Source organism: Mobula hypostoma, chromosome 2 (genome assembly GCF_963921235.1).
Source record: "Mobula hypostoma chromosome 2, sMobHyp1.1, whole genome shotgun sequence".
Classification (NCBI taxonomy): Eukaryota; Metazoa; Chordata; class Chondrichthyes; order Myliobatiformes; family Myliobatidae; genus Mobula; species Mobula hypostoma.
The window spans coordinates 29,365,371-29,390,262 of NC_086098.1; the positions used below are offsets into that span (position 1 = coordinate 29,365,371).

At 41.8% G+C, this 24,892-nt stretch overlaps 1 protein-coding gene across 2 annotated transcripts in view; it reads left to right on the forward strand.

The window, feature by feature from the left end:
* moxd1 (monooxygenase, DBH-like 1) overlaps positions 1-24,892 on the forward strand; it is a 106,073-nt gene that overhangs the window by 46,267 nt on the left and 34,914 nt on the right. For both annotated transcript variants that reach the window (XM_063070721.1, XM_063070730.1), the window contains exons 3-5: positions 2,227-2,394; positions 2,529-2,612; positions 20,702-20,881. In XM_063070721.1, coding sequence (XP_062926791.1) covers positions 2,227-2,394; positions 2,529-2,612; positions 20,702-20,881 — 432 coding nt within the window. The remainder of the gene's footprint in view (positions 1-2,226; positions 2,395-2,528; positions 2,613-20,701; positions 20,882-24,892) is intronic.

A 24,892-nucleotide genomic window follows, 5' to 3' on the forward strand; every position in this document is an offset into this window, starting at 1 on the left:
TTCGAGCAAAAGATATTTTGCTGCCAGCAATTTAACATTTGCAGTGTATAAACCCAACAGCAGCAAATACAATTATCATTGCATCCAGAAACAGTTTTATGGTGCCAGCCGTAAAGAACGAATTATCATTTCTTTGCAGTTACCGGAAAAGGCCAGTCATCTACAAATGCTCAGCATCCTGTCACTCATCAATGGGATTATATATAATTATTACATAAATAAATTTCAATAGTAGTCTGACAAAAGTTAAAAGGTAAACAGTAAAATGCTGCTGGCACTTCATATGTGTTAAGACCTGGAGTCCTGCTTTTGAGGAAAAGCATATTGATAGTTTTTGTAAAGATTCTTTCCACTAACATCTATTTATATGCTTAAATTGTTTTGATATAGTCATCTCTGTGTGATAAATTTAGCAAGAGTTTGAATTGAATGATATGTAAGACCATACGATATAGGAGCAGAATTAGGCCATTTGGTCCATCAAGTCTGCTCTGCCATTTCATTATGGCTGATCCAAATTTCCTCTCAGCCCCAATCTCCTGCCTTCTCCCCATATCCCTTCATATCCTGACCAATCAAGAATCGATCAACCTTTGCCTTAAATATATACGTACTGCCCTGGTTCATTTTTTTTTACTGTTATGCTGTTCTTTATTTGATTTTTGTGTCATTTTGGGCAAGCTACTTGTTTAGGTTACTGTTGAAGATCAGAGATAGGAGAATTAGGATAGCTGGATTAAGGGGCGATTTCTTTAATGAGGGACACCAAGGGTGGGCCTGGGGGCTTTTGTTAAGGAGATGAAAAGAGAAGATGCTGGAGAGAAGTGGTTGTAGGATTCGACTCGGAGCGGGGCCGTGATTCGACAAAGCCCGGAGAGAGATTGAAGGAGGATTGGTGAAGGGGAAACGGTGAGCTCCAAATTGTGCAGATTAGACTGTTTCATTAAATTGGGCCCTTTTCCTTTTTTTGTTCTTTCTCTACTAACCTTTTAGTCATTAGCATTAGAAGTATTAGGAAACAAAATCTTTGAATTGTATGTGGTGTGCTGTCTGTTATTTTGTGGTACTTACTTGTAACAGGGTAACGAATCACGCAGCATCCACACACATGGGGTTTTAGGCTGGGCTTGCACCTCAATCTCACACATTTGGCAGGGCCGGAGATTCTCTTCCCTAGACTTACGCAGCCAATGGACCCAGAGAGTTTCATATATAAAAATTTGGCCTCTATAGCTGTTTGTGGCAAAGAATTCCACAGATTCACCACTCTCTGGCTAAAGAAATTCCTTTTCATTTTTGTTCTAAAAGGACACCCGTCTATTCTGAGGCTGTGTCCGATGGTCTTAGACTCTCCCACCATAGCAAACATCCTTTCCACAGCCACTCTATCAAGGCTGTTCACCACTCCATAAGTTTCAATGAGGTCACCCCTCATTCTTCTGAATTCTAGTGAGTACAGGCCCAGAGGTATCAAACTCTGTTCATATGACAAGCCATTCAATCCTGGAATCATTTTTGTGAACCACCTTTAAACCCTCTCCAGTTTCAGCATACCTTTTCTAAAATAAGGGCCCAAACCTGCTCACGATACTCCAAATGAGGTCTCACCAGTGCTTTATGAAGTTTCAACATTACATCTTTGCCTTTATATTCTAGTCCTCTTGAAATTAATGCTAATATTGCATTTGCCTTCCTCACCACTAACTCAACCTGTAAGTTAACCTTTAGTGAGTCCTACACAAGGACTTTCAAGTACCTTTGCTCCTCACATATGTGTCAGTGTAGCTATCTCAGTTTTACATCTATCACAATGACTATCAACATTAGGAAAGATTTTAGAAAGTCTCGATTGTAATTACATTGTGTGGTTCATCATATTCTAATTCACATGTAGTCTTATGTTAACTTTGTGGGTAATTAAATTTGGTATGTTCTGGTGTTGAGAAAAGCAGGGTGCATTACTCTCAGTGGCTGACATGCCAGGAGTTCACACTGGACATAGTATGTAGTTATAATTGTGTTTTCTGGTAGATATTTTTGTAAATATTGGCAGTTTTCTTTTTGCTATTTTCACTAATTCTTGTAAGTTTGATATTTTGACACCTTTGCACTCTAATGCTAAACGACTCAAGCCATCTTTTTCTTTGGTCAAAACACATTCAATGATATTGTATGATTTATCACTGAAAAATCTATAGCTTGACTCTGTTTATTCCATGTGATTAGGATAACACCGTAAGGGTGATTTGGGCCTATCATCCTAATGATGTGGGGCAAGATGGTCCACAGTATCACTCATCAAACCGTGGAAGGAAAAGTCTTCATCTGTTGAACCCCAAAATGGATTCTTCTATTCCTAGTGACGTACTTATATTCAATATTAGGCATCGTAACGTAAGTACATATAATAGACTTAATAGCACCTATTATATTAGTTTATTTAATTCTCTGCTTTCTCTACCTTACAAAAAATATACCTCATTAATAGACGATTTTTTTAATAGTTTGTTTTATTTTGTTTAAGACAGGTCTTGATACCTAACAAGGACACAACTTACTGGTGCCAAATCTTTAAATTGCCCAAGTTAACCAAAAAGCATCATGTAGTAAGGGTAAGTAACACAACTATCATTATTTTTTTATATTCCCAGCATATTAAAATAAGGAACAACAGTTTTAGCAACTTGCCATAAGTCTGTACTACAGGGCAATCGAGGCTGAATCCTAGACTGTTGTTTTAATCTGTTAATATCTTTATTTCTTGACACCTGACTTCAATAAGTTAATGTTTGAGTCTTTTGTGTAGCTGTGACCAAATTAATTGTTTGCACTTGCAGGATACTGCAATACTGCATGGAATATGCATGTGGCTTTCTGAAGAATTGACCTATTGGCTGGCGATCCTTTGCAGCTGGGAGCAAAATTAAAAATGAGTTCTGCACGTTCAAATATGTTGCAAATCACAATGCATAACGAATAAACTCTTATCGGGTTTCCAGCTGGGTGCAGGCATTGATTATAACTGACGTTTCGATGACAAACTCTGCCATCTTATGGAGATGGCAGAGTTTGTCATCGAAACATTGGTTATAAGGCACTAGATACTTTTTCACAAAGCATAAATTCTGTCGAATCCTTGGCTAGCACTGTACAATAGTGAAGACTAATTTAGGTTAGAGGAATGTTCCAGTCCAACAGAGAGAGTGCTATATTTTCAAAGGCAACATCTTTAGCTTGAGATTTTAAACATTAAAACTAATATCTCTCAGTTAATGTAAAAGATTCTACGTTATTATTTCACAGATGAATTTCATGATAATATCTACTCTTCAACCACCAGTATTGAAGCAGATGATATAGTTATTAACATTGTTTTTATGGGACTGTGCTATGGCAAATTGTCTGCTGTTTTCTATATTGTAGAATGCCTATGTATCAAAAAGTGCTTCTCTATCTGCTAAGCACTTTGTAAATGAAGACATTATTTTTCCTTTTTAATTTTTCAACAAGGGAACATTAAAATAAATGGAACGTAACTGAACTTATGATTCAATCTCTATCTTGTCATCTTTATGCATGTGTTCAGTTTGTAGTTATCTGAGCAAGTTCAGTGTCCTAGTGTTATTAATGAATGGACGTTGACTTCTGAAAATGGCTGTGGAAAGTACCTTTCCTACAACTAAAAAGAACAGTTATATTTACAACAGATGAATTCTTTGGTTATATCTGGATATGTCTAACCATCGTACATTAATCTTGGGAAGGTAGGATTCAAACTGATTCCTTAAAAATACTTTCACCAAATGACTTTCTTAATCTGTATTTTCCAGTGATAGCTCCACTCAAGGATAAAGGAGGGAATATATGCTTGGTGTCAGACCAAGTGGCTGAGGTATTAAACAAGTTCAAAGTTCAAAATAAGTTTATTATCAAAGTACATATTTGTCACCATATACAAACCTGAGATTCATTTTCTTGCTGGCATTCACAGTAAATGCAAGGAAACACAATCGTATCAGTGAAAACCCATACACACGATAGACAAACAACCAATGTGCCAAAGACAACAAACTTCATATATAAGAAGAAATAAAACAAACAAACATAATAATAATAATAAGACTATAGGAGCAGGTTATACAACCATCGAGTCTACTCTGCCATTTCATCATGGTTAATCCAAATTTCCTCTCCTGCCTTCTCCCCGCATCCCTTCTTGCCCCGACCAATCAATAATCTATCAGCCTCTGCCTTAAATATACATAAAGACTTGGTCTCTACAGCTGCCGGTGGCAAATAATAAATAAATAAGCAATAAATATTGAGAACCTGAGGTGAAGAGTCATTGAAATTGAGTCGATAGATTTTGGGAGCAGTACAACTTTGGGTGAGTGAAGTTATCTCCTCCTGTTGAAGAGCCTGTGGCTTGAGAGGTAATAACTGTTCCTGAACCTGATAGTGTGGGTCCTGAGGCTCCTATACCCCCTTCCTAATGGCAGCAGCAAGAAGAGAGCATGGCCTGGATGCTGGGGGTCCTAGATGGTGGATGCTGCCTTCCTGCGATCGGGCTCCTTGTCAATGTGCTCAGTGGTACCTGTGATGGACTGGGCTGGATCTACTACTTTTTGTGGGATTTCCTGTTCAAGGGGCATTTATGTTGCTATTTACCGAGGAGAAAGATTTGGAGAATAGTGAAGGCAGAGATTAATGAGAAAGCAGTGCTGGGATAAGACTCCAAGGCCTGATGACACATGCCCCAGAATATTGAAGGAAGCAAGTGAGGAGATTACTGAAGCTTTGAAAAAGATGCTTCTGCCCTCACTAGCACCGAATGAGGACTAGAGAATAACAAATGTGCAACAAATGAGGACTGGAGTGTAGCATATGTACCTTTGTTCAAGAAAACAAGTAGGGATAATCCAAGTAATTACAGGTCTGTGAGCCTTACATCAGTGTTAGAGAAGCTATTGAAGAGGATTTTGAGAAATAGGACTTGTGTGCATGACCTGCTTTAGGACGGTCAGATGGATTTGTGCAGGGAAATTGATAAAAGGGCTTGATGTGGATAAGGCAATGAATGTTATCTACATGGACCATAGTAAGATATTTTATAAGGTCCTTCATGGTAGGTTGATTCAGAAGATCAAAATTCATGAGTTCTAGGGTGAATTGCAAGTTAGAACTTATAGAAGAGGAGAGGGGTGGAAGGCTGTTTTTCTGGCTGGAAGTCCATGACCAGTGGTGTTACATAGAAACACGGAAACATAGAAAATAGGTGCAGGAGTAGGCCATTCGGCCCTTCGAGCCTGCACCGCCATTTATTATGATCATGGCTGATCCTCCAACTCAGAACCCCGCCCCAGCCTTCCCTCCATACCCCCTGACCCCCGTAGCCACAAGGGCCATATCTAACTCCCTCTTAAATATAGCCAATGAACTGGCCTCAACAGTTTCCTGTGGCAGAGAATTCCACAGATTCACCACTCTCTGTGTGAAGAAGTTTTTCCTAATCTCGGTCCTAAAAGGCTTCCCCTCTATCCTCAAACTGTGGCCCCTCGTTCTGGACTTCCCCAACATCGGGAACAATCTTCCTGCATCTAGCCTGTCCAATCCCTTTAGGATCTTATACGTCTCAATCAGATCCCCCCTCAATCTTCTAAATTCCAACGAGTACGTCCAGTTCATCCAGTCTTTCTTCATATGAAAGTCCTGCCATCCCAGGAATCAATCTGGTGAACCTTCTTTGTACTCCCTCTATGGCAAGGATGTCTTTCCTCAGATTAGGGGACCAAAACTGCACACAATACTCCAGGTGTGGTCTCACCAAGGCCTTGTACAACTGCAGTAGTACCTCCCTGCTCCTGTACTCGAATCCTCTCGCTATAAATGCCAGCATACCATTCGCCTTTTTCACCGCCTGCTGTACCTGCATGCCCACTTTCAATGACTGGTGTATAATGACACCCAGGTCTCGTTGCACCTCCCCTTTTCCTAATCGGCCACCATTCAGATAAGAATCTGTTTTCCTATTTTTGCCACCAAAGTGGATAACTTCACATTTATCCATATTAAATTGCATCTGCCATGAATTTGCCCACTCACCCAACCTATCCAAGTCACCCTGCATCCTCTTAGCATCCTCCTCACAGCTAACACTGCCACCCAGCGGTGTTCTGCAAGGATTGGTGCTGGGACCTGTGTTTTTTGTGATACTATATCAATTATTTGGATAAAAATGTAAACAAGTTTGTGGATGATACCAAGACTGGTAGAGCTATGGACAGTGTAAAGAACAATCAAAGAATACAATAAGATATAGATCAACATACATCAAAGTTGCTGGTGAACGCAGCAGGCCAAGCAGCATCTATAGGAAGAGGCGCAGTTGACGTTTCAGGCCGAGACCCTTCGTCAGGACTGATGCTGCTATAGATGCTGCTTGGCCTGCTGCGTTCACCAGCAACTTTGATGTATGTTGCTTGAATTTCCAGCATCTGCAGAATTCCTGTTGTTTAAGATATAGATCAGTTGCAGATATGGGCAGAGAACTGGCAGATGGAGTTTAGTCTGGGCAAGTGTAAGGTGTTGCAGTTTGAGACCTCAGAGGAGGAGGAGAACATGCTTTTAAGGTTGGAAGGGAAAGTTTAAAGGCAATGTGAGGGGCAGGGTTTCTTTTTTTATGCAGAGAACAATAGGTGCCTGGAATAGGTTATTGGGGTAGTAGTGGAATCAAACAGTATAGTGGGGTTTAGGAAACAAGTGAAAATGAAAAGAATGGAGGGATATGGATAGAACAAAGGAAAAAGACATTTAGTATAAATTGGTATCAAGATTGGCACAACATCACGAGACAAGTGTGGTATGTTCTATGTATATTACCAGAAAAATAGTATGTTGTATTTCACACCCAACTGACTTCACCTATCGCCTTTTAGCTAGTCCTCCTTACCCTCGCACCACCTTTTTATTCTGCCATCTTCCCCCTTCCCTTCCCTTCCCTCCCGAAGAAGGGTCTCAACCTGAAATGTTAACCGTTTATTCATTTCCATAAATGCTGCCTAACTTGCTGAATTTCTCCAGCATTTTGTGTGGTGCTTTGGATTTCTAGCATCTGCAGAACCTCTTGTGTTTATGTTGAATATAGTTACAGGAGAAGTTCAGTACAGGTAAACAAATGAAATGCATGGCACATGACAAAGTAAATTGGGAAATCAAACGTTAATCTATAGTGTATTAAAGATTCCATTAAAGAGTCTAATGACAGTGGGGTAAATGTTGTCCCTGAGTCTTGAAGCATGTGTTTTTATACCCCTGACTGATGAGAGAGGTGAGAAGGGAGAATGCTGTAAAGAATAAAGGAAAAAAAATGGACACAGGTGGGATGTGAGTCTGCTGTTCAGGAAGGATGAAGATAAACAGCAAAATAAACAAGCTGGCAACTCTTAGCTCAGCTTGGCAGGGAGTAGTTTTCCTGTACTAGGAGAGCTGAGACAGCATGCATCAGAGTTCTGCAGTGGGAGCTGTGACACTGCTGCAAGAATGGCTGCTCAACATTCCCTGGAGAATGCTAGGTCAGCCTCAGAGGAAGACACCAGTTGTGAAGTGCCTGGCTCTGGTAGTCATCAAGGCAATGGGTGACAGTGTACAACATACACTGATGTCATGAGATGCAACAGCACACATCAGCCAGTGTTGGAGGAAATCTGGCCACAGGAAGACAGAACCAATCTTTAGCAACACACACAAAATGTTGGAGGAACTCACAGAGAGGAATAAACAGTTGATTGTTTCGGGCTGGGACCATTCATCAGGACTGGAAAGGAAGGGGGAAGAAGCTAGGTTAAGAAATTGGGGGTGGGGAAGATGATTGGTGAAGGTAGGTGAGGGGGAAGGTAAGTTGGTTGGGGAGGGGAGATAAAGTGAGAATCTGGGAGGTGATAGGCGAAAAAGATTGAACATTGAAGAAGAACGAATCTGCCAAGAGAAGAGAGTGGACCACAGGAGAAAGGGAAGGAGGAGGGGCACCGGAAGAAAATAATTGGCAGGTAAAGAGAAGAGACTGGATAAGACAGAAGCCTGAATTGAGAATGGAAAAAGGGAGAAGGGGAAAGGAGAGTGAAATTACTGGAAGCTGGAGAAATCGATGTTCATCACAGTAGGTTGGTGGCTGCCCTGAGGTGCTTCTCCACCAACCTGAGAGTGGCTTCGTCATAGCAGTAGAGAAGGTCATGGCCTGACCTATCAGAATGGGATCAGGGAGTGGATTTAAAATGGTTGGCCACCAGGAAATGCTGCTTGTTGTGGATGGAGCACCCAGATACACTAAAAAACCCTGCAGGACTTGCCAGTGACGTGTTGCCTCACCTGGAAGGATTGTTTGGGGCCCTGAGTGTTGGTGAGGGAGGAGGTGAATGGGCAGGTGTAGCACTTGCACCAAGGCAAGGATCGGTGCCAGGAGGGAGATCAGTGGGGAGGGACGAACAGAGAGAGTGATCCCAGTGGAAAGCAAAGAGTGTGGGAGAGGTAAAGATATGTTGAGTAGTATGATCCTGTTGAAGATCATAGAAATTATGGAGAATGAGGTGCTGGATTTGGAATCTCATGGGGTGATAGATAAGGACAAGGGGATCTCTATTCCTGATATGGAAGTTGATGGCTGATGCCTGGGAAATGGAGGAGATGCAGGTGAGGGCTGCTGGATGCTAGGTTCATGGGGTGGTCGGTTCAGACAAGGGAAACTCTTTCACAGTTCAGGCGGTGGAAAGATGGGGTGAGGGCGAATGTTTGGGAAATGGAGGAGATATGGGTGAGGGTATATCATTCTCTGTAACTTTGGTGGCAGAGTCGGAAGAGGTATATGGTTGTCCTTAAATCTGACAGTCTCGGATAACAAAAGCAGAGTGAAAGCCAGATTGAAGTTCCAATTGCATGCCGTTAACAGCTCTAATTTGACCACACAGTACTGGATTAAAACTCACATATTTGGTTGCTAGTGGCAACTCAACCATTAGACCATTGAATGTTTCCGGCGTTAGATTTTTTTTCAAAAATCTAGCAGAAGAATACAAAGAGCCTCAGTCTAAGAAGTTTTGAGACAGCACCCTTCAAAGACAGTGCTTGCATTATTGGCAAGTTTATAAGAGAATAACAGATTAATCATGTAAGATTACCCTCTCCGTGATTATACCTACTGCAAATAATAGTGTTTAGTTTAATAATTCCACATTGTTTCAGAATGGGAGGATACCTTCTCCCAGTTGTGACTTATGACCATTTCAGAAACGAATAATCATTCAAAAAGTTCATGCTTGCCTTTTATGCCAAATAGTTTCCTTGGATTGTTGTTTGAGTACCACTTATAAAAATTATAGTTTATTTCTTCTTTTGCTCTTTCAGAGCATAATTTGGGGAGGATATTATGTATAAAAGATCATTGTGCATGAAACATAGTTAATAGTGATCATAGTTAATTCAGAAACAAAGGTTCTGAACTTAAAGACGGGTAACTTTGAAGGTATGAGACGTGAATTAGCTAAGATAGACTGGCAAATGACACTTAAAGGATTGACGGTGGATATGCAATGGCAAGCATTTAAAGGTTGCATGGATGAACTACAACAATTGTTCATCCCAGTTTGGCAAAAGAATAAATCAAGGAAGGTAGTGCACCCGTGGCTGACAAGAGAAATTAGGGATAGTATCAATTCCAAAGAAGTAGCATACAAATTAGCCAGAGAAAGTGGCTCACCTGAGGACTGGGAGAAATTCAGAGTTCAGCAGAGGAGGACAAAGGGCTTAATTAGGAAGGGGAAAAAAGATTATGAGAGAAAACTGGCAGGGAACATAAAAACGGACTGTAAAAGCTTTTATAGATATGTAAAAAGGAAAAGACTGGCAAAGACAAATGTAGGTCCCCTGCAGACAGAAACAGGTGAATTGATTATGGGGAGCAAGGACATGGCAGACCAATTGAATAATTACTTTGGTTCTGTCTTCACTAAGGAGGACATAAATAATCTTCCAGAAATAGTAAGGGACAGAGGGTCCAGTGGGATGGAGGAACTGAGCGAAATACATGTTAGTAGGGAAGTGGTGTTGGGTAAATTGAAGGGATTGAAGGCAGATAAATCCCCAGGGCCAGATGTTCTGCATCCTAGAGTGCTTAAAGAAGTAGCCCAAGAAATAGTGGATGCATTAGTGATAATTTTTCAAACCTCGTTAGATTCTGGACTAGTTCCTGAGGATTGGAGGGCAGCTAATGTAACCCCACTTTTTAAAAAAGGAGGGAGAGAGAAACCGGGGAATTATAGACCGGTTAGCCTAACGTCGGTGGTGGGGAAACTGCTGGAGTCAGTTATCAAGGATGTGATAACAGCACATTTGGAAAGCGGTGAAATGATCGGACAAAGTCAGCATGGATTTGTGAAAGGAAAATCATGTCTGACGAATCTCATAGAATTTTTTGAGGATGTAACTAGTAGAGTGGATAGGGGAGAACCAGTGGATGTGGTATATTTGGATTTTCAAAAGGCTTTTGACAAGGTCCCACACAGGAGATTAGTGTGCAAACTTAAAGCACACGGTATTGGGGGTAAGGTATTGGTGTGGGTGGAGAATTGGTTAGCAGACAGGAAGCAAAGAGTGGGAATAAACGGGACCTTTTCAGAATGGCAGGCGGTGACTAGTGGGGTACCGCAAGGCTCAGTGCTGGGACCCCAGTTGTTTACAATATATGTTAATGACTTGGATGAGGGAATTAAATGCAGCATCTCCAAGTTTGCGGATGACACGAAGCTGGGTGGCAGTGTTAGCAGTGAGGAGGATGCTGAGAGGATGCAGGGTGACTTGGATAGGTTGGGTGAGTGGGCAAATTCATGGCTGATGCAATTTAATGTGGATAAATGTGAAGTTATCCACTTTGGTGGCAAAAATAGGAAAACAGATTCTTATCTGAATGGTGGCCGATTAGGAAAAGGGGAGGTGCAACAAGACCTGGGTGTCATTATACACCAGTCATTGAAAGTGGGCATGCAGGTACAGCAGGCGGTCAAAAAGGCGAATGGTATGCTGGCATTTATAGAGAGAGGATTCGAGTACAGGAGCAGGGACGTACTACTGCAGTTGTACAAGGCCTTGGTGAGACCACACCTGGAGTATTGTGTGCAGTTTTGGTCCCCTAATCTGAGGAAAGACATCTTTGCCATAGAGGGAGTACAAAGAAGGTTCACCAGATTGATTCCTGGGATGGCAGGTCTTTCATATGAAGAAAGACTGGATGAACTGGGCTTGTACTCGTTGGGATTTAGAAGATTGAGGGGGGATCTGATTGAAACGTATAAGATCCTAAAGGGATTGGACAGGCTAGATGCAGGAAGATTGTTCCCGATGTTGGGGAAGTCCAGAACGAGGGGTCACAGTTTGAGGATAGCGGGGAAGCCTTTTAGGACCGAGATTAGGAAAAACTTCTTCACACAGAGAGTGGTGAATCTGTGGAATTCTCTACCACAGGAAACTGTTGAGGCTAGTTCATTAGCTATATTTAAGAGGGAGTTAGATATGGCCCTTGTGGCTACGGGGGTCAGGGGGTATGGAGGGAAGGCTAGGGCGGGGTTCTGAGTCGGATGATCAGCCATGATCATAATAAATGGTGTTGCAGGCTCAAAGGGCCGAATGGCCTACTCCTGCACCTATTTTCTATGTTTCTATGTTTCTGTGAAACAATGTATAACAAAACTGTTGATAACTTACGGACTTTGTGCTAGGTTGACTATTACCGTGATTAGATTAAAACTTTACCCTGATATATATGATTTTGTGTGATTGCTAGAAAAACGAGAGATTAGCTGGATCCAAACAATGATTGCTTGAGTTACAGACCAAGAGCCCAGATGATAGATGTAAGCATCCCGGTGGTCTTCACAGCATGAAGGGGCAAAACAAACATGATTCACCAAATCAACACACACGAAACCTGGAGGAACCTAGTAGGTCAGGCTACATCTATGCAAAAGAGTAAACAGTCGATGTTTCAAGCCGAGAACCTTCTTCAGGACTGAGAAGGAAGGGGGAAGATGCCAGAATAAAAAAAATAGGTGGGAGATGGTGGTGGTGATGGGAAAGGTCAAGGACTGGAGAAGAAAGAATCTGATAGGAGAGGAGAGTGGACCATAAGAGAAAGGGAAGGAGGTGGAGGGGTGGGGACCCAGAGAGAAGCAATCGGCAGGTGAGAAGAAATGTAAGATCAGAGTGGGGAAGAGAGGAGGGGTGCGGTGGTGGAATTTGTTCACCGGGAGGAGAAATCAATATTCATTCCATCAAGTTGGAGGGTACCTAGACGGAATATCCCCCACCCTGAGGGTGGCCTCATCTTGGTACAAGAGGAGGCCATGGATCAACATGTCGAAATGAAAATGGGAATGGGAATTAAAATGTTTAGCCACTGGGAAGTCCCAGTGGCAGATGGTATGGAGGTGCTCGACGAAGCAGTCCTCCAATTTACGATGGGTCTCACCAATGTAGGCTGTTTTAGGAGCACCGGACACAATGGGTGATGCCAGCAGATTTGCAGGTGAAGTATTGCCTCACCTGAAGAGACTGAAGCCCTTAATAGAGGTGAGGGAGGAGGTGTATGGGCAGATGTAGCACTATAACTGCTTTCTGGGTAAGTGTATGGGCAGGTGTAGCACTTAGCCCACTTGTTGTGATAAGATTCACCAAATAACAGCAATTCTTGTGCTGAAATTGTGTTTTTCGCTTCTGTGATTAAGATTTGGATTTTTCAGCAGTGAGTCACTTATTCAAATAGTTTCACTATTTCTCTTTGAAAATGTAGTGGGATCTTTAATGATCTGAGAAGGCAGATGGGAGCATCTGTGTATTACCTTTTCAACCACGCATTTAAGTGTTGCACTGCCTTGAAACATCAAGCGTAATAAATTGAGCAGCTCTTAGAAATTCACAAAGTAACCCTCCAACTTAAATGGATGTTTCTGTGGCTTTAGCTAAGACTTCAGGATAGTGCATGCCTCCCAAGTGGCTGGGCTAAGGATGTCTCACAGAAGGTGGAGGGGATGATCAGCCTGAGATCATAGAACATAGAACAGTGCAGTACAGTATCGATCTTCTGCTCACAATGTTGTGCCGATCTTTTCAACTACTCAAAGATCAATCTAACACTTCTCACTAATATAGTTCTCCATATTTCTTTCATCCATGATTCTCTTAAGTGTTCCTAGTGTATCCGCCTCTACCACCACCATTGGCTGCGCTTTCCACGCACCTACTACTCTGTGTTTTTAAAAATAGAACAACTCCCTCTCCTATACTTTCCTGCAATCACCTTAAGATTATACCTGCTCGTATTAGTCATGTCTGTCTGAGAAAAGGTATTGCTGTCCACTCTATCCGTCCCTCTTATCTCATAAATGTCTATCAAATCACCTTTGAACCTCCTTCAATCCAAATGGAAAGGCCTTAACTCGCTCAACTTTTCCTCCAAGGATATTCTCTCTATTCCAGGCAGCATCCTGGTAAATCTCCTCTGACTCTCTAAAGCTTCTATATCCTTCCTATAACGAGGTGACCAGAATTGAACACAATACTCCAAGTATGGTCGAAGCAGAGTTTTATAGAGCTGCAACATTACCTCACAGCTTTTGAACTCAATCCCCCAACTAATCAAGGCTGACACGCCATATGTATTCTAAACCCCCCTATCAACTTGTACAACAACTTTGATGGATCTGTGGACCAGGATCCTGCTGCTCCTTCACACTGCTAAGAATCCTGACGTAAACCTGGCACTTGGCTTTCAATTTCAACCTCCCAAAGTATATTCATTAAAATGTTTCGGGATTGAACTTCAGCTGACACTTCTTAGCACAGCTCAGCATCCTATCGATGTCCCATTGTAACAACCTTCTACACTATCCACAATCTACCAACCTTTGTATCACCTGCAGACTTACTAACCAATCTCCCACTTTCCTAGCCATGTCCTTTATAAAAATGACAAAGGAAAGGTCCCAGACTACTGGTCACCGACCTCCAGGCAGAATATGCTCCGTCTATTATCACTCTCGCCTTCCGTGGGCAAGCCAATTTTGAATGCACACAGCCAGGTTTCCCTGCGTCCCTGTGCCCCCTGACTTTACTTGTTGGACACCTTATCTAATTCCATATACAGCATATCTACAGCTGTACATTCATCAATTTGTTTTCTCACTACCTCAAAGAATTCAACTGGGCTTATGAGGTATGACCTGCCCCTCACAGAGGCATGCTAATTATCCCTAATCTCTCCAAGTGCTCATAAATCCTGACTTTAAGAATCTTTTCCGCTAGTTTGCCCACCGCTGATTTAAGACCCAGTTCCTGTTTCTGATTCCCACTCATACTGACTCAGAAATTGATCTCTCCAGGACATCTGGGATAACATTCCTATCTAGAGCTGTGATCCTATCCCTGATAACCACTCCCCTATCTCTTTTACCTCCCTCTCTGTCCCTTCTGAAACACCTAAACCCCGGAGCATCCAGCAGCCATTCCTGCCCTTGTGTCAGCCAATATTCAGGATATTACAGCTCAATATCAGGATTGAGCAAACACAGTGAATTATAGTGTTGCTATGAGAAAAATTTTTTCAGTCTACAGGTAGTTACAGGCTTGACCTATGGAGAAATTCCAAGATAAATAATCTTCCAGAAATAGTAAGGGACAGAGGGTCCAGTGAGATGGAGGAACTGAGCGAAATACATGTTAGTAGGGAAGTGGTGTTAGGTAAATTGAAGGGATTGAAGGCAGATAAATCCCCAGGGCCAGATGGTCTGCATCCCAGAGTGCTTAAGGAAGTGGCCCAAGAAATAGTGGATGCATTAGTGATAATTTTTCAAAACTCGTTAGATTCTGGACTAGTTCCTGAGGATTGGAGGGTGGCTAATGTAACCCCACTTTTTAAAAAAGGAGGGAGAGAGAAACCGGGGAATTATAGGCCGGTTAGCCTAACGTCGGTGGTGGGGAAACTGCTGGAGTCAGTTATCAAGGATGTGATAACAGCACATTTGGAAAGCGGTGAAATGATCGGACAAAGTCAGCATGGATTTGTGAAAGGAAAATCATGTCTGACGAATCTCATAGAATTTTTTGAGGATGTAACTAGTAGAGTGGATAGGGGAGAACCAGTGGATGTGGTATATTTGGATTTTCAAAAGGCTTTTGACAAGGTCCCACATAGGAGATTAGTGTGCAAACTTAAAGCACACGGTATTGGGGGTAAGGTATTGGTGTGGGTGGAGAATTGGTTAGCAGACAGGAAGCAAAGAGTGGGAATAAACGGGACCTTTTCAGAATGGCAGGCGGTGACTAGTGGGGTACCGCAAGGCTCAGTGCTGGGACCCCAGTTGTTTACAATATATATTAATGACTTAGATGAGGGAATTAAATGCAGCATCTCCAAGTTTGCGGATGACACGAAGCTGGGTGGCAGTGTTAGCAGTGAGGAGGATGCTAAGAGGATGCAGGGTGACTTGGATAGGTTGGGTGAGTGGGCAAACTCATGGCAGATGCAATTTAATGTGGATAAATGTGAAGTTATCCACTTTGGTGGCAAAAATAGGAAAACAGATTCTTATCTGAATGGTGGCCGATTAGGAAAAGGGGAGGTGCAACGAGACCTGGGTGTCATTATACACCAGTCATTGAAAGTGGGCATGCAGGTACAGCAGGCGGTGAAAAAGGCGAACGGTATGCTGGCATTTATAGCGAGAGGATTCGAGTACAGGAGCAGGGAGGTACTACTGCAGTTGTACAAGGCCTTGGTGAGACCACACCTGGAGTATTGTGTGCAGTTTTGGTCCCCTAATCTGAGGAAAGACATCTTTGCCATAGAGGGAGTACAAAGAAGGTTCACCAGATTGATTCCTGGGATGGCAGGTCTTTCATATGAAGAAAGACTGGATGAACTGGGCTTGTACTCGTTGGAATTTAGAAGATTGAGGGGGGATCTGATTGAAACGTATAAGATCCTAAAGGGATTGGACAGGCTAGATGCAGGAAGATTGTTCCCGATGTTGGGGAGGTCTAGAACGAGGGGTCACAGTTTGAGGATAGAGGGGAAGCCTTTTAGGACCGAGGTTAGGAAAAACTTCTTCACACAGAGAGTGGTGAATCTGTGGAATTCTCTGCCACAGCAAACTGTTGAGGCCAGTTCATTAGCTATGTTTAAAAGGAAGTTAGATATGGCCCTTGTGGCTACAGGGGTCAGGGGGTATGGAGGGAAGGCTGGGTTCTGAGTTGGATGATCAGCCATGATCATAATAAATGGCGGTGCAGGCTCGAAGGGCCGAATGGCCTACTCCTGCACCTATTTTCTATGTTTCTATGTTTCTATGAACAGTTCGTGCCGCCTTCACACTAATTGCCACTGTTATTTAATGGGGTTGTTTTTGGTGAGAAACCAGTTGATCTTTAATCATTTTTAAATTTTGGTTTAAGCAAATAAACATGTTTTAATTAGATTTTATTTTACTTCTGCTCTTTGGTGTGGGTTTAGGAGTTGGTTTCATTTCAGCAGTATTTCAGCGATTTCCTGCTCCAGCTCGCCACAATTTCTTTTTAATCACTTACAAACTTTATTAGCCATTAAATATTTTAACTTTAAAATAAATGCCTCTCTTTAGAGAATATAAAACTCAGAGTTTTATATTAGATCTTATATCTTGAAATTGGTTTCCATGCCCTTTGAGATATTCTTGTCTTTTCTCCATCAGACAGTTCTTTCTTGTCACTTCCTTGATGGCATTCCTCGATGTATTAAATCATTGATGCTATCTGAGGTGCTCTTCTGCATTCACCGTTATTTGTCACTCCTGTTCACAAACTGAAAACAACTGTATCTTCTGCCTTTTATTTATAGCTAAGCTTCTGCTGTCACTGGAAATACTAATGTGTAGATCTGCCTCTATCTTTAGTTCTTATCCTGCTGGGCTAAGGCTCCAGACAGAGGACTTGTTTTTTTTATTGTGTCAAGCCATTCCTTTGAAGCTATTTTAATGCATTTTAATAAGTCGTAGTTCCCTTTCAAGGCCCCAAAATCAGCTTGTAGTAAATGTATGCTGGACACACATCCAATAGCTTTGATAGATATCTTGATGATCTCTCAGGCGCATTGTTTGAACTTTAAAATATTGTAACTATCTTTTATGTTTCCTGACCTATTTCTTCCTTTTTATGTCTTCCATTCCATTCCTCTGGTTGTTCTTCTCCCCATCTCACCATTCTTTCCTTGTTCCACGGCTCCTGGTTACCCTGCTGCCTTATTCTCTTGCTGTACTGCTTTCGCGTATAATTTTTTTTTACAGCTTTGGGTAGGTGGGGTGGGGGGGCTGGTTTTGGTGTTGTTTCGATTTGTTGCTGTTGAGTTGTGTTGTTCTGCTGAACATTCTGGCCATGCTGTGATGGGACTCGAATGTGTAGCAACATTTATGGGCTCCTCAGCTTGAGCTATTGTTAACGCAAACAACGCATGAATGAAGTCCTGACCTACTCAACCTTCCCCCATAACTCAGGTCTTCAAGTCCCAGCACCATCCTTGTGCATTTTGTTTGCATGCTTTTAAGCTTAAAGATATCTTTCCTGTGTGGCTAACACGAGGGGGCATTGTTTTAAGGTGCTTGGAAATAGGTACTGAGGAGATGTCAGGAGTACATTTTTCCACACAGAGAGTGGTGGGTGCATGAAATGTTCTGCCGGCGGCAGTGGTGGAAGCGGATACAATCGGGTCTTTTAAGAGCCATAGGTACACAAAGCTTAGAAAAATAGAAGGTTATGTGCTAGGGAAATTCTAGAATGTGTCTAGAGTAGGTTACATGGTTGGCACAACATTGTGGGCCAAAGGGTCTGTAATGAATGTGCTGTAAATTTCTGTGTATATAGGTAACCAGAACAGGTCAGCCACATTCTTATACAATTTCAGCGTAACATCTCAACTACTATACTCAATGCAACGCACACAAAATACTAAAGGACCTCGGCAGGTCAGGCAGCATCTATGGAGAGGAATGAAGAGTCAGTGTTTCAGGCAGAGACTTTTAAACAGGACTGGAAAGGGAGGAGTAAGAAGCCAGAATAAGAAGTTCTGGAGGTGGGGGCTGGGTGTGGGGGAGTGGAAGAGCACAAGCTGGAAGGTGGAAAATTGTGGACTTTCACCATCTGCAGAATTCCTTGCATTTATCCTATACTCAATATCTTGATTTATGAAAGTCTATGTGCCTCAGGGTCCCTTTCTGAGCCTATCAACTTGTGATGCCCTTCCAAGGAATTATAGGTCTGTATTCTCAACGTCTCTTTGTTCTACTGCACAACTTAGACCCTTACCATTCACTGTATAAGTCTTACCTTGGTTTGACCTCCTAAAGGACAACACCCCACACTTGTCTTCATAACGTTCATTCTGGAAAGTAAGTTTAACCACATCAAAAATCTGTTTGTGTGTATAATCATAATTAAAATGGAAGAATCCATTGTCATTGTTGCCAGGAGTCTTCTAAATGGAGAGAGAACTGTGGGTCAGATGTTCAATTCTGTAGCTTTTTGTTTGTTTATTTGGGAGACAGAGCATGTTGTGTTGTGAGTCACACTGGGTGGAATTTTGAGCACTTTGTTAGAATGTGCATAAAATGAAAGGCTGAAAAGATTGAATTGTCTGAAATTAGAGAGCTTGGTACTAAATTCGGCAGGATACAATGTTTCCAGATGAAAGATGAAAGTTGTTTTTTCAAACTTTCATTGGCCTTTTTTGACAGGGCAAGAGGTCACAGACAGAAAGATCAGAGAGAGTGATATAATGAATTCAAGTTTTACTTACGCACAGTGTTTTCTCTTGGCTTTCTAGCCTTTGATAAGGTGTTTGCCAATTTGATTCACCATCTTCCACACATCAATCCAGAAAGTATTTGGTAGAGCGCTGCATAAAAGGTTGCAGCACAAAGTAAAAGGACTTCTTTGGGGGTAATGTGTTGGCATGGAAGGTGGATTGGCAAGTAACAAAACAGAGTTGGGATAAGTGTGTAATTTTCAACTTGGTAGTCAGTAACTAGTAGAATATCACAGGGGTCACTGCTGGAGCCTGATAACTTAAAATCAAGATGAAGGGACAGAGTGTATTTCAGTCAAGGTTACTCATGAAATAAAGACAGGTCCATCTGCAAGAGGCAAGGAAGAGATAACAAACCTGCAAAGAGATAGAGATAGCCCAAGTGAAGTGCAAGATGTTGGCGGTCGACTTTAATGTGTGTTATCAATTATCTATTGAGCTATCAATTTTGGAAGGAAAAATTAAAAAGCAAATTATTATTAGATTTGATTGATATCACAAAATGTTGCAATACAACAGATTCTTAGTATATGGAACTCATTGAGGTCTAAATCCTGGAAATCTTCACACAACAGTTTTGTGGAAGTATGTTTGTACATTTCTCAGAACTGGGGCAATTCTAGAGATGGCTCGCCACTAATTTAGGGGAATAGTAATAAATCGTTCTCTTGCTATTGAAGCCAGATTCCAAAACTCAAAAAATAAAATGACAATTTCTTGGAGGTTTCTTGGTGATTGATTTCCATTGGCTGCTGCTGCGATTCTAGAGGGGTTTGTTTTGAAGTGCGCAGAAAGGAATGTGGAAGATGTTTGTTTAATTTCATAGCCTTTTTAAAATAAAACCAGCTGGTTCAGAACTTGGGTACAGCATGACAGAGAGCAGGAGCAGGTGACTGGAAAAGCAGAAGGTGAGAAAAGAGGGATGATGAGTATGTTAGGTTCTGAAGAGGTGGTCAGTTCAAAGGTCTGAGAATTGGGATGAACGTGATTGGGTAACCTGGAAGTGATGGCTATCCAGAGACTGCTTGTTTACTTGCACTGCTCTTTTTAGTAGCTTTTACACTTTACGCTGCATTGTTATTGTTTTACCTGATTCTAGTTCAATGTGTAATGAGCTAGAATAATACCCACTGTGTAATTATTTTAATTTGAATAAACAATATGCAAGATAAAGCAACACTTCCAGAAATGCTGCCTGACCTGCTGAGTTCCTTCAGCATTTTTTGTGTGTTACTTTGGATCTCCAGCATCTGCAGAATTTCTCATATTTCTAGTATGCAAGACAAACTTTCCACTGTATCTTGGTACATGTGTCAATAATAAACAAACATTAATACCACTGAGGAAGAAATGGGAAGAAATGAAAAAAAAGGAATGGGAAGAAAAACTCTCTTGTGATGGTCAGAGCTCAAATGATTGGGGATCTCAGACTGAGATCATAAGATATGGGCTTTTACAGTGGTGATGCAGTTATAAACAATGTGATTTATTTAAATGGACCTCTAACCTGGAATAGGGGTATGAAAGTACTGCTGGTTCTGGAACATCCAATGGTGCCAATGGGCTCTTTGTGCTTTTGTCCATTTGATATTATCTTTGTTAGTGTTTACAGATTTGGTGTTTTTCATAGATTACTGGGAAACAACATATACACATCTGAGTCAAACTCTCACACTTAATTTTTTAGGGTCAGACAGCAATGTAAAAATGCCACCAGCGCTGTGCCAAAAGTAATCACAGTTCTTAAAATATGTCTTATGAGAAAAGAAGATGCATTTTGCATCGCTACAAGATTATTTACTGCCTCCTTTTTAATGCTTTTATTCACAGGTTGAACCCATTATTCAGAAAGGACATGAACATTTGGTACATCATATTCTCCTTTATCAGTGCCACAGCAGCTTAAATGATAGTGCCCTTGACATTGGGCATGAATGCTACCATTCCAATATGCCAGATGATTTTTTACGTTGTGAAAGTATCATTGTAGCATGGGCAATTGGAGGAAAGGTAGGTCATTATTCTTGTAATCTGTTCATTTATGTAGAAGCAATTCTTCAGATGTAAAACCAAAGCTTTATATTTACTGTATTTAAAACTGTTTGCTCTTTATGACTATAATATTTCAGTTCATAAATTTTCATGTGTCTAGAGATGAAAGATATAACAACTGAGTAATAGTGGCTCATCTGACATTGTTTATTTTTGTAGTTTCATGTAAGAACACACACATATGACACTACTTTATTTTATGCCACAAACTTTACTGCATAAAGATATCCTAGGTTTATTAGCAACATTTTTTTTCAATCCAGAAAGGAGCAATGAAGCCTTCCATCTTCACACTTGTTGACCAAGTTTTTCTGGCACTGTTGCTATGGCAATATATTGTCTGTCTCATGGACAGGTTTGCCCGCCCAAAGAGACTTAGAAACATAGAAAACCTACAGCACAATACAGGCCCTTCGGCCCACAAAATTGTGCCGAACATGTAGAAAAGGGAAGAGGTCCTGAAAAAAGAGTAAAGGGGGTTAGGAAGGAAGTTGAGAAACAGGACCACAAAGGTAGTAATCGCGGGATTACTGCCTGTGCCACGTGACAGTGAGTATAGGAATAGAGTGAGGTGGAGGATAAATGCGTGGCTGAGGGATTGGAGCAGGGCGCAGGGGTTCAGATTTCTGGATTATTGGGACCTCTTTTGGGGCAGGTATGACATGTACAAAAAGGATGGGTTGCACTTGAATCCCAGGGGGACCAATATCCTGGAGGGGAGGTTTGCTAAGGCTATTGGGGAGAGTTTAAACTAGAATTGTTGGGGGGTGGGAACTGAACTGAAGAGACTGGGGAAGAGGAGGTTGGCTCACAAATAGAGAAAGCTTGTAGACAGTGCGAGAGGGAGGATAGGCAAGTGATAGAGAAGGGACGCGCTCAGACCGAAGGTTTGACATGCGTGTATTTTAACGCGAGGAGCGTTGTGAACAAAGTGGATAAGCTTAGAGCGTGGATCAGTACTTAGAGATATGATGTGGTGGCCATTACAGAGACTTGGATGGCTCAGGGACAGGAATGGTTTCTTCAAGTGCCGGGTTTTAGATGTTTCAGAAAGGACAGGGAGGGAGGCAAAAGAGGTGGGGGTGTGGCACTGTTGATCAGAGATAATGTCACTGCTGCAGAAAAGGTGGAGGCCATGGAGGTAGGGACACGTTAGGCACAACTTTGTGGGCCAAAGGGCCTGTATTATGCCATAGGTTTTCTATGTTTCTTTGTCCCTACCTTAGAAATTACTAGGCTTTCCCATAGCGCTCTATTTATTTAAGCTCCATGTACCTATACAAAAGTCTCCTAAAAGACCCTATCATATCCGCCTCCACCACCGTTGCCGGCAGCCCATTCCACGCACCCACCACTCTCTGAGTTAAAAAACTTACCCCTGACATCTCAGACTTCACCTTCTTTGCACTCAAACCCTGGTGGGTTCCTGTTTTCCTTGACATAGAATACCATTTAGGAGCTGCTCTTAATTTTTCTTGGTCTCGTGCCCTGAAGTATTTATTCCACTTAGTCAAGTTAACCATGAATGCCCTTAAGAATTCCCTTTAAAGTTACTTAAGTGATTCCTCATGGTTCAGACTTATATTTATTATGCAAATACAAGATCTGTACTTAAACATTGTAAATGCAGAAACTACCACTTTTACACATAAAATTGTACTGCCTGCTTTCATCTAAGACTAAGGCAATCATGCGTATCCTTTATACATAACCTCTGACTGGCTTGTGTACTGCTTTCCCAAATATTGCCAATAAATCTGAAGAACCCCTACTTCTCTCATCTGCTAAAGTCTAGAGCCATTTCCCTTTCTGTCATAGAGAAGTGCAATACTGAAACAGGCCCTCCAGCCCATCAAGTCCATGCTGAAACTGTTTAAACTGCCTACTGCCAACGACCTGCATTGGGTCCATAGCCCTCCATATCCCTATCATCCATATACCTGTCCAAACTTCTTATAAACACTGAAATTGAGTTGGCATGGACCACTTGTGCTGGCAGATCGTTCCACACTTTCACGACCCTCTGAGTAAAAAAGTTGCCCCTTCTGTTCCCTTTAAGCCTCTCACCTTTCACCCTCAACCCAAGACCTCTGGTTGTAGTCCAACCCATTGTTAATATAAACAATGGTTCTTGAACACGTAATATAAGTTTGAAAAACTTCAACTTTAACATGAGTGAGACCACTGCTAAGCGAACACTAAATTTGTCAGGGATACATTCTGATGAATGGAATATACAAGCCATCTCTGAGTCAAGAATGCCTGACCTTTGAACCCTACATATGAACGTGTTCCTATAACATTATTAAGTTCAGAATCAGAATCAGGTTTATTATCACCAGCATATGTCATGAAATTTGTTAACTTAGCAGCAGCAGTTCAATGCAATGCACGGAAGAAGAGAAAATAAATAAATAAATAAATAAATAAATAGTAAATTAACTACAGTATATGTATATTGAATAGATTAAAACTCGTGCACACACAGGAATAATATACATTAAAAAAGTGAGGTAGTGTTCATGAGTTCGATGTCCATTTGGGAATCGGATGGCAGAGGGGAAGAAGCTGTTCCTGAATCACCCAGATGGTAACAGTGAGAAAAGAGCACGTCCTGGATGCTGGAGGTCCTTAGTAATGGATGCTGCCATTCTGAGACACCGCTCCTTGAAGACGTCCTGGGTACTTTGTAGGCTGGTACCCAAGATGGAGCCAGCTAAATTCACGACCCTCTGCAGCTTCTTTTGGTGCCGTGCAGTAGCCCCGCCCCAATACCTGACAGTGATGCAGCCTGTCAGAATGCTCTCCCCGGTACATCTATAGAAGAAACATACATACGTTCATTCCTGTGAATAGTAGAAGTGTTTTTTTCTCTCCTTTAGTCATAGACTCATAGAGAAATACAGCACAGAAAAAAGCTCTTCGGCCCATCTAGTCCATGCTGAAACCAGTTGAACTGCCTACTCCCATTGACCTACACCAGGACCATAGCCGTCCATATCCCTACCATCCATGTACCTATCCAAACTTCCCTTGCATGTTGAAATCAATTTTGCATGCACCGCATGTGCTGGCAGCTCGTTCCACACTCTCAGGACCCTCTGAGTGAAGACGTTGCCCCTCCTGTTCCCTTAAGCTTCTCACCTTTCACCCTTAAGCCATGAGCTCTTGTTGTAGTCCCTCTAACCTCAGAAGAAAAAGTCTGCTTGCATTTATCCTCTCTATACCCTTCATAATTTTATATACCTCTATCAAATCTCCTCTCAATTTTCTACATTCTAAAGAATACAGTTCTAACCTGTTCAATCTTTACTAATAGCTCAGGTCCTCCAGACCTGCAACATCCATGTAAATTTTCTCTGCACTCTTTCAACCTTGTTTACATCTTTTGTGTATGTAAGTAACCAAAACTGCACACAATACTCCAAATACGTCCTCACAAACATCTTATACAACTTCAACATAACATCCCATCTTCCGTACGCAAGACATTGATTTATGAAGGCCAATGTGCCAAAAGCTTTCTTTACAACCCTATCTACCTGTGACACCACTTTCAACTAATTACAGACCTGTATTCCCAGATCCCTTTGTTCTATAACACTCCTCAGTACCCTACTGTTCACCATGTAAGACTTACCCTGGTTGGTCCAACTGAAGTGCAAAACCTCACACATCTGCATTAAGTTCCGCCTGACATTTGTCATCCCATTTTTCCAGCTGATGCAGATCCCACTGCAAGCCATGATAGCCTTCCTCACTGTCCACTACACCCCCAATTTTGGTGTCATCTGCAAATTTGCTTATCCAGTTCGCTACATTATCATCTAGATTATTGAAATAGATGACAAACAACAAAAGACCCAGCACTGATCCCTGCGGCACATCACTAGTCGCAGGACTCCAGCCAGTAAGGCAACCCTCAACTACCATCCTCTGGCTTCTCCCATAAAGCCAATGTCTAATCCT